The sequence below is a fragment of the Ischnura elegans genome, chromosome 6 (assembly GCF_921293095.1).
Source record: "Ischnura elegans chromosome 6, ioIscEleg1.1, whole genome shotgun sequence".
Classification (NCBI taxonomy): Eukaryota; Metazoa; Arthropoda; class Insecta; order Odonata; family Coenagrionidae; genus Ischnura; species Ischnura elegans.
The window spans coordinates 48,931,803-48,942,808 of record NC_060251.1 but is presented as its reverse complement, the minus strand read 5'-3'; the positions used below and the strand labels follow the sequence as shown (position 1 = coordinate 48,942,808).

The following is an 11,006-nucleotide window of genomic DNA, read 5'->3' as shown; positions in this document are numbered from 1 at the left end:
CCAGTGAGTTGCGTGAACATATATGTATGGAAGTTCCCATACCACCTGACTTCTTAGGGCATGATGATGATGCTAGTGTCAGTCTTAATGCTTCAATCTTGAAGGCTTGCAAATACATCACCCTTCCATAAGGATTTTTTCATGTCATCTATCCTAGTAGCTAGAAATTGCTAGAATAGGGGGGTCCATTTGTGTGTTCATTGTACATTTCAAAAATTTTTTGGGGTTTGAACCCTAAGACGACCCCACTGCCCGGATGGTTTAATAACATAATATAGATAGTCTTTGAAGAGTGTTTAATGCTATGATTTTTGAGGTAAGTACTATTTTCAATTATTTTACTAAAAACAAGAAGCTCCATCAGCTCAGCAGCCATACAGAAGAAACAAAGGGTTAAGGGAAATTGAGGGGTGAAAAATTATAAAATATAAAATTTTATACATAACTGTTTAGTTTCCTGGTATTTATCAGATGTAATATTAGGTGAAAACCTTATGATCAGCGGAGTGAACATTTATTTTTCTCCAAACATTGAAGTTAGAGACAAAATACTATCTCCAACATGTACGTATCCTAAATATGTTTATCATACTTGCACACCTGCTGGACTTGAATTAATGCCAAATGTGGCCCCCCACCCTAATCATCAATTCTACCCAATAAATGTGAAATGACTTCATGTATTCAGCGGTTAGATGTCTCTCTTGTCAGAGTTTTTTCATTTCTTGACTTAAGTAACATATTTTCACTGGATGACGTACCTACTTGCCACATAATTTTTGTTATTTGATGCACCACTTCTGGTATACCGATCATCTTTGCTTATAATTTTAAGTTCCTCAATATTTTTTAGCCATCTTAGTAAGGACAGAACCATACTAGTCCCTAATGTAAGAGCCTTTTCACTTTAACTCTGAATCATCTTGCAGGTGAAAATTTGTTACTATTTCCCTTTGGAAATTTATGGCATAGAGTAAGTATACTTACTCTACGGTTATGGTCATGTAAAACATTTTTTTATGGATAAATACATTGATAAACTATCTGTCACTGCATTAGCATTAAATGAAGAGGGTATTAGGTTATTGAGAAATGAATGCAGGTAAAAAAAACTGGAATACCTTAAGTAGTCCATATTTATTGAAAACTTTTTACCTAGCCTATTGCATCTTTATGGACATTTGTGACCACAACTGCTGTTAGCAATACTGATGATGCATTGTTTATTTTACTCACAATGCTTGTAATAAGCGAGTGCTTCTTTTGATGAAATCATGAGACACCTTTTGAATCAATATTGAGGTTGTTTTTAATTAATCGAAAAATAGTGAAAATTCCTTCAAACATTTTCAATTTTTATATTCATTTGCTTATGGAGCTAATAGATTTTGGAACTGTAAGATGACGTGAAATTCCAGAATAATGAAGAGCTCGAAGAAAATCCGAAAATTCAATTTTTAAAATGCTATATTAAGCAAACTTCATGCATTGTATTATTTTAAACAAGATATGGAGAGATTACCTAGATATTTAGTGTGGAATTTAACGTGGCAAGGGGATATACACATCTCCCCCAATAATTTATCATTTCCAGCAGTCGGCTATTAATCGTAGCATTTCAAGGCTTTTCCAAGAATTAAGTTACCGCAAAATAATTTATAACGTTCTCTCATATCATCCTAGAGTGTTAAATGCGTGATTCCATTTTAGTCACAATTTTTTGAGGGAGCAAGTACAAGGAGGGAGCATAAAATGTTTAGAGAAGGAACTGCTTTTCGCGATCTACGCCTATGTAAATAGATTTACTCTACGTCACTGATTATTTTCTCTCCATTCCTTCATCAACTTGTCTAATTGAAGAACTCTGTTACTTACGGTCTGGTTTTGCATGGTCAGTATGCAGTTGGCATCGAAAAACATTGAATTCTAAAAAATGGTATGTTCTGTTTAATGCCCAAATGTTATAGGTATAAAATATTTATAGTAATAGATAATAATCAGGTTTATACTCCGATGAGGGATTTTTACCAAACCTGCCCTCCCAATTTATGTTCTCGGAAGAAAATTCTTGTGAATTCGAACACGCCCCCTTAACAGCAGACGAATTTAAAGGGCTGCTGATACAGTGCCACCTATTGTGAGAAAGTTGCAACTTCAACGAAACTGGTGAATATGTATCGGGGAGTGTTGGTATCTTGAGAAGGGGAGATCAGTTTTCACTTTCTGTTACATTCCATAAGGAGAAGTTTTTAAAGTGAAGTGTTATCAAATGGAGCCACTGTAATGTACTATATTGCTGTTCACCGCATAATCCCGGGTCTTCAGCGAAGCCAGGTGAGCTGCAGATCTTAGACATAATCTGCCCTTGAGCGTATTCATTGCAGAATGTTAGTGATGTCAGAAATAATGATACCTCTCGGCATCACTCATTGAGCACAGTTACAACAAAGAATTAAGTTTCTAGAATTATTTTTAATTTCGTTTTTGGTATCGTTTTTCATATCTGTAGATACTATTGATTTGCGTTTTCGATGTGTGTTAGCTCACGGATGCAGTAGCAAGTTGTAATTAAATCCTTTCTTTCAGACCTCCTCCTGGAAATGGTGATCATAGTGAAATAGATATGGTGTTCTCTTCTGTCGTCGCATTTGCTGCATTTACCGGATTGGGATTGTGACTAACTCAACTGATGATAATGAAACAGCCAAAAGAATTTAAAACTTGAAAAAGGTACAAACAACTTGAGTGCCCGTTTTTAGTGCCTATAACTTTGGGTATTGTCCCGATTTTCAATTATAGCTGATGAATAATGAAAAGTAGAATGCATTCATGCATTTTGTAGTCAAAAGACCGTGGAAAGTTTTCCTGCTTCAGTGTTTGTGACGTTGTCGTTAAGTAATGAAATACCAATAATACAGTTTTAATGGTTGTGTCAAATGCCGTGCTTGTTAAGCATGGTTCGTGCTCTTTTATTTTTAAACCATTAAGTGAACAGTGTAGTGATTTTGACACTAACAACAAAATGTCTGCACGGGCGATTCTCACTAGTCGACCAAATTCCCACCCATTTCAAGAAAGGCGGTTGGTTCTTGATCAAAAAGTAAAAGTAGGAAGATCTGTAGCTCGTGCACGTCCTGCCACAAATAATGTAATATTTGATTGTAAAGTCTTATCCAGAAATCATGCGCTATTTTGGTATGAAAATGGAAAGTTCTACTTGCAAGACACTAAAAGTAGCAATGGAACTTTTGTTAACAATCAGAGGCTTAGCAAAAGTCTTGAGGAGTCAGCTCCTCAGGAAGTATGTTCAGGTGATATTGTTCAGTTTGGTGTGGACGTCATGGAGAATTCACGCAAAGTTACCCATGGCTGTATTGTGGCCACCTTGAAACTATACCTTCCTGATGGTAAGGAGGCGAAAGCCAGTCGGTCCACGACACTTGTTGGTGCAGTTCAACTCGATGAGCTATATCAACTTAATTCGTATCTTCAAGAAGCGCTGCAGAGGGAAAAGGTGTTGGAGACGAAATTGCACTCACTTCAGCAGTTAGTTGTTAATACACAAGAGGCGTCTGACATGGGTTGGAAAGCTCTCATAGATGAAGATCTGCTTATATCACGTGTCGAAATTTTGGAAAATAAACTGCAAGCCTTCTACAAAAATTTAGGCGAGGATAAGTTAAAGAATGAATTGTGTGTTTTGCTGGAGGATAAAGATCGTTATCAATATATGGCTCGACAGTCAATCAAAAAGGTGATTGAAGAGAAATTGGAAGCTGTTCATAGTTTGAAAACAATGGAAAGGACTTTGAGCACCACTGAAGAAGAATGCGAGTGCTTGCAAATTTTGTGTGAACAAAGTCAGAATGATTTGAAGGATTTGGCTCAAAAGTACAAGAAACAGTTGGTCTCAGTTGAGGAACTTACAGCAAAGCTTCAGGCTGCTGAAGAGAAACAGCAGGAATTGCAGAAACAACTTGATCAGGAGAAGACTCACCTTAAGTCGCAGTTAGAGGAGCACCTTAAAGCTGAGAAAACCTTACAAGCAAAACTCAAAGCTCTTGAAGATGATAGAGGTACCAATGAAATTGAAATGTCACACATATGTGCTAACATCAAATCCGTCATGGATAGTGACAGTATTAATAATGACAATGACGATATCAACCTGAAGGAAGCTAAGTATGATGTTCAGCTGCTTGGTGTTAGTGATGATGACACTCTTTCTGTGAATTCTAATGATCATTTTGAGCAAAACAATGACTCTGAAGCTAAGTATGATGTTCAGCTGCTCAACATTAGTGATGATGATTCACTTCCTGTTCATTCTGATGATCTTTTTGACCAGAATAATGATTCTGGTGGTGGCGGGAGCCAAGAAAAACTGGATGAGAGTTTTATCGACAGTAAAAGCCTGGCAGAGTTGACTCCCGAGGGTGGGGATTCCGAGTACAGCAGGAAAAATGGAAAGGAGGAAGGGAAGCAAAGCAAAAAGGCTTCTGGGATGGAAGAATCTCTCCCCCAAGATGGATTTGAGGAAGGAGTGCTGTCAGATGATTCCAATCAGTTGAAACAGCAATTGCAGGTGATCCAGAATCGCATGAAAGAGAAAGCTAAATTTATCTTGGAGCTGCAGGATAAAATTCATAGTGCGTCTGAGGTGATTGGATGCCTGAAGGAATCCCTTCAGAGTGAGCAGCAAAAAAGTGCCAAATATTATGAAGAAGCAGAGAACAGTAAGAAGCTGCTGCTCACCGCCGAACAAAATGTGAAACAAAGCAGAAATGAAGCTGAACAGTTGAAGGACAAAATTAAATCTTTGCAGGTTGAATTAGATACCAATAAGATTAATCAAAATTCCGCTGATGATAACAAGAATTCATCAGAAATAATGAGACTGACAAGCGAATGTGCCTTGCTCCATTCTAAAATATCAGAATTGGAAATGGACATTAAGAGAAGCCGAAGTGAAAAATGTAGGCTTATTGATGAAAACAATAGTCTTTTGAAGTTTAAAGAAGAGGTTAATGTTCTGAAAGGCAAATTGTCAAGTGGGCAAACTACTTCATTCCTGGCGGAATATGAGGAGTGTAGGAGCCAACTTCAGGACAATATTCGTAAAATTGCAAAAATTGAAGAAGAGCTTGTTATAGTTAAGGAGAGGTATAGCATCTGTAATGAGGAGAAAACTTTGCTTGCTCATGATCTGCAGTCGTTGAAGGGAAAGTACAAATCAATTGATTGGCAATCATATGTCGCAGTAATTATTTCTGTGACACCCTTTCTTGTTTTTTTAGGGTTCCTTGTCCTAATTTACCCTGTGTTATCTTACTTCACTGGATCCGATTCCTAATACGCAATAAGGTTTATACATTTGTCATAATTTTGTAATATTCATGAAGTCAACTTTTGTGAGAATCAAACTTTGTTATATAGCCCTATATTGTTGATACTTTTTACTTCTCTTTTTTTGAAAGAATTTTGACTTCGTATTATTTTGTTTTAAGGCATTAAATGTTGGGAATAGCAAAGCATTTCATTATATTTTGGTCTGAAAATGTAATGGAAATACTGCTATTGAGCACTGTGGAAGCTGCTCTATGAGGAATAGTTTTGTTGAAAGAATTTATATTGTGACTTTCTTATTATTTTTTATGTGATTAAAGTATGTTATCGTGTTTTATTGTTGTCAGCTTTGCAGAATTTGAAATTAAATTATTATTTTGCAGTCCTGTGCAGTGATATGTTTTTATTTGTTCACTGTCAGTGTAAGCTATCTGTGATTTGTATTATTACCCATCCTAATTTGTGACCCTACTTGCATTGTCTTAAAATAAAATGTGAGAAATGTAAGCATTTAGTTTAATTATCTGTATTTACCTCATATAATATTGTATGTAGCATTACACCTTTAAGATATTTCTCCCCAAGTTATAATGCATGTGGTGATGGAATTAGTTGTGCATTTTCCAGCCGTATAAATTTTCCTTAGCATGCCATGCCACATAGTAATGCTTGATTTTAATAAACAGTTGAAGAAATTCTTCTTTTTCTGTCGGTTATTGTAGGCTATATTTTAATCCCGAAAGACTAAAATGTATAAACATGTATATAACTGTTTTGTATTGACTTTTAAAGTGTTGAGGGAACAAAGTTAAGGCTGTGGAGTAAAAAATCAAGCATTACTTCTTTCCTTATGGGCATACAATTTGTGAGTTTGTTCATTAAATTCATTGAATAAATTTTGGTGTGTAAATCAATGACCCAAAACTGTTCTTGTTACTAATCCATTGTGCAAATTTTTGGCATGAAAGTTGCAGTTGTTTGGAATGTATGTGAGTTGCACATGGTTTCTAGTTGATACGTGATGCAGTTACTTTATGTTTGGTCTAGCACTCTAACAAACACTTTATGGCATTTAATATTATGACTGATATGAAGAGTTTGATGTAATTAATGAAAAAGGTCAATTTTAACTTCTTCCAAAAAAATGATTCCAATCATGATGTCTTGTATTTCTGCACTTAAATTTAGCTGAAGTTTTTGTTTAAAACAGTGCCAATCTTTGTATTCCAGGGATAAATGTGTTCACTATTAGGAAAGTATAATATCTAGTTTTAAATGTTGTTGGTCATGAATTTATTAGGTTATACCCATAGACGATCATTCATCGCTCTATGAATTGGAAGTATCATATTTAAATGGATGAATTAGGTGTGCAGTTTTGAAAATGGAGTAATTTCTATCCAGATTTTAAACATCTTTGTAATGTCAATAGAAACTGAAGAGTTGGAACAGCGTATTATACACTAGGAAAGTATTTAATATGATCTAGGTAATCAAAATATTTTGTATGTAAATATTCAAGTGAGATATGTTTTTGAAAATACATAAATAATTTTTAATTGTTTTAGTTGTATAGGTCATGGTGGTTTGCCTTGCTCAGAATTTGTTCAGTTTATGGTTTTATGATATTTTTCAGCCACTTCCATTTCAAGGGGCGATTCAGGTATTTTTTTAAAGTGTTAATTTCTTACGCACCATCTCCAATCCTTGTTTATAATCCACGATTATTTCTCACAAGATTTGGGGGTTTCTGATTTAGTATCTTTGAGCAGGTATGCATGTATCCGTCCATCATTCAAAAATGTCTCACTAGTTATTTTTAGATAGGTCTGACTAGTTTGGTACTCCATGTACCTTGGATTTTAATGCTACAATGCTGCCATTTATCTACTCTTTATTCCCATCAAAGAATGATCTGGCAAGTTTTTTGCTTGGCTCTAGTTGAAATGAGACAAAAAAATAGTTCATAAATGTCTGGCTTTCATGTTCCTCAAGGACTAATAGCGATAAAGCAAACCTTTGAGGTGAATCTTCTGGCCATTATTAAAAATATAATTTTGTGGAAATGGATTATTGAAATCCTAAATTTGTTGATTATGAGCCCTCTTACATGGTTAAGAACTGATAATGCTACTGCTTAAATGTGTATGTGAATGTTGGTCTGTTGAATTTTTAGCTTGTCAGAATTTCAAATATATAAAAAAAATGGATTTGGAAATGAAATTATTCCTACTAAACAGGACATGTGTAGGGCTTTAAAGGCAAACAAATTTTTGCTGTCACTTGAAGTTCTGAGAATGTGGTTGATGTCAATTGATACTATGATGTAAGCCTATTTGAATTGTTCTACAAAGCCTTTGTACATGGTCGTATGTCTATTAATACATTATTCAAAAGACCATTATTGGATGTCAAGGCGCTCTTCTTCTACCTCGGTTGGCACTGGTGAAACCAAATTTTTTTAGGTTCATTGAACTTAATAACAAGATTATGATTGGATTTTATGAATATGCTGAGAATTGTACACAATTGACCTTTTGAAACTTTATTTAGAAGCCTCCTGTGTGACTTAGAAACCCTAATATGCCACTCTTTGGCATGTTTTTTGTTGATAGATCATATTCATGTTCATCTGCAATTCGTTCAGTGGAAGCATTACTTTTTGTGTGTCTAACTACCTGGTATTGTGTCAAAAATTAAGAAAAGCTAGCTATGTTTGACCAGTAACAAATGAAGTAATTGTTGATTCTGGAACACTGAGCTGCAGTAAATATTGTTGCCCTTGTTTCCTCGGAGTTGTATGCTGGTATAATCATTCTGTAGAAAATGTTTAGAATATGTTGGAAATCTGTGAGTAGTAAAGAGTTGAAAAGTTTCATGCTTTAATGAGGTGAGCCTAGAAAATCTTGTTAGGATTGAAAAAATAAATTTTATATAAAAATATTGTGTTTGCTCTAACATTTTTTTACATACCGATGATCCACTATTCTAATTAATTTGCTTGCTCCTCCTAATTTGCCATCCATTCTGACTTTTGTTTATTTTGTGTGCATATTTGTTTGCAATCTTCTATGAAGACTTATCCTAAACAATCATCTATATCAGCGGTTCCCAACTGGTGGTACGTGTACCCCTTGGGGGTACGCGACGAACCAGTGGGGGTACACCGAAAATAATCGGTAATGACGGATGCTACGTTCCTTAATAGTAGTCTGGCAACATGCTGAAAGTCTTAACTAGGAAATATGTATACATATTATATGGGTCATTTAAAGCTGAGTTTCAACTATAAGTGTCACCTAACCATTCTGAAATTATCTAATAAAATGTGCATGTTACATTTTTGGGGGTACAAAATTAGTTTTATACATATAAGAGGGGTATGGGAGGAAAAAAATGTTGAGAACTGCTGATCTATATTATTGAATGGGGACTCAGTGCATTGACATAATTAAAATTTATAGCTGTTGGGCTAAAAGTTTTAACTTCTCCAATTTTCATTCTGAAACCCTTTGTTAAGTTCTTTTGTTCTCATTCGGCTCTCTGCGATCAACACAGATTAGGTAATAGTTAGAAGTGCTTGTGCATTAGAGAAAAAAAACCTTGAGGAAGGCCCGGTGTAACTGTGTATTTAAATATTCAAGCTAATGCATGAAAAAGGGAATGAATTCATGGTGTAATCACCGAACTTCTAGGAATGCATGAAAGTAGAACCCATTCTTGTTTGATTGATTCATTCAAGTTCCTCTCTGACCAGTGAAAAGCATTTATGCGTCTGTAAATGAACTCATACAAGTTGATGTATCTTTTAACTAGGCCTTTGGAGGAGTATTTGCTGTGATTACCAATGGACTGTACAGTTTGTTGAATTATAATTGCTATCAACTGGTGTTGGTAGCATTATTTTCAATTCATCAATACCAGTATTCAAATTTCAGTTTAGAATTAGTGTGTATTTTTATCAATATGCAACAGATGTCTGTTATGTGCAGTGCATCCCTTGATTCTTCCAACTTTGTCTTGGAGGAACTCGAAGATTTTCAATACTGAGTGTCTATTAATCACCATTTTCAACAAGCCTTATGGTATGATTACAATGGGCTGCTTTGTTAAGGCAAGATTTTAAAGTTGTGACTGGCTTTAGTCACAAGATGAAGTTTTTCTAAAAGATTCTGTAATATATTCCCTGATCTTATAGTTATATGGCATTGTCTGTAGTTATTGTTTATTGTATCTACACTTGAGTCACGTAATTATTGGAGTTTTAACTGAACAGAAATTCTTCAACCACCGAGGAAGCACATTGAATTTTCATCTTGGTTATTATGATATGTGACTCTTATCTAGTGATCGTGATTTTATAAATGGAGGAGATCTTGCAAGTTTCTCTGAAAAACTTGATTCACTAATTGATAAATTTTGATGCTTTCACATCACTTACAAGTGTGTTCAGAGCTCTTTTCCTTAGTCCATTTTTACCAATGGTATTTCGAGGGGTACTCTAGGATTAGGGAGGGGAGAAAGGAAGGAGGTACAGGATGGTGTGTGCTCCTTCACTGTGGCATATTCGATGGGTTTGCAGATGTGGTTGTGGTGTCCTCTGGATGTAGGAGGAGTGGTTAGAGGAACATGGAGGAGAGGTATGGGGTGGAGTCTTCTTGAAATGATTTGAGAGGACAACTCCGCATTGATTTTTCTGTTACACCAATAAAAAGGTGTTACGGTGGTGTAAGTCAGAGGAAAGTCACAAATTTCCTTGCTGTCTTTGGAATCCAAGTGCTACATCTACGTCTACGAGGCACTGAGTAAGCCACGACCAGGGATTGTGGCACGGTGTGATTCCATGCTGGACATGAAGTACTCATCCCAGTTTTAATGAGGAACGCTCTCGCTTGCCGGACGCAGGCTAAGCACTGTACAACAACATGTGGTCAAACCAGAGAATAGGAGAATGCTTAGGACACAAATACGCTGTCATGCGAGTTCGTAATTGGCAAGTAATAGTTGTAGTCACTGCTGGCATACCTTTCCCCATCCCTTACCATCCAGTGTTTATAACTCTCCTACTTTTGGTTTTGTTGGCTTGTGCGTCGCTATGGTGTCCCATTGTCCCATCCCACTGTCCCATGTTGGGGCAGTGAAAAGATTTCCTCCTCTTTCACAGGGTGGGGTGAAAGGGACAGTGCAATAGGTTTGGGGGGCCCATATCTCTCCCCATCCCACTCATCCACGTCCATTAATTTGGTGAAGTGATTTTAGACCCCATCCCCCCAAAGTGAGATATCATGAGATTTGGCTTGACCCCTTCCCTCTAATCTCATGTGAGATTATTCAAAATGCTTATATTCAGTGTAAATACGTAATCTATGCTTAATTGCACTCACATTATTAAAATAACAATATGTTTCATTATTTTTGTTTTAGATTAGTTGAGACTAGTGTTTAAGAATATTAAGATAGAAATTTTACACTGATTCTTGTGGAAAAAAATTACATGATACTTAGCAGGACCCCCTCTCTTCCCCACCAGAGATTGGGTGAGAATTAGATTGACCAGATTCATATGAAATCTGATATGATTTGTGTAATCAGATTCTAAATGCTGCACATAATTAATGGATGCCCCCTTTGCTGTGTAGCTATCCCTTCAAGATCCAGAG

General features: G+C 35.9%; 1 protein-coding gene across 1 annotated transcript; it reads left to right on the top strand.

The window, feature by feature from the left end:
• The first annotated feature begins 2,148 nt into the window (after positions 1 to 2,148).
• LOC124160615 (sarcolemmal membrane-associated protein) lies at positions 2,149 to 5,853 on the top strand. The gene is made up of 2 exons (XM_046536512.1): positions 2,149 to 2,334; positions 2,587 to 5,853. The coding sequence occupies exon 2, from the start codon at positions 2,924 to 2,926 to the stop codon at positions 5,351 to 5,353; it is 2,430 nt and encodes an 809-aa protein (XP_046392468.1). The 5' UTR covers positions 2,149 to 2,334; positions 2,587 to 2,923; the 3' UTR covers positions 5,354 to 5,853.
• The last annotated feature ends 5,153 nt before the right edge of the window (positions 5,854 to 11,006 follow it).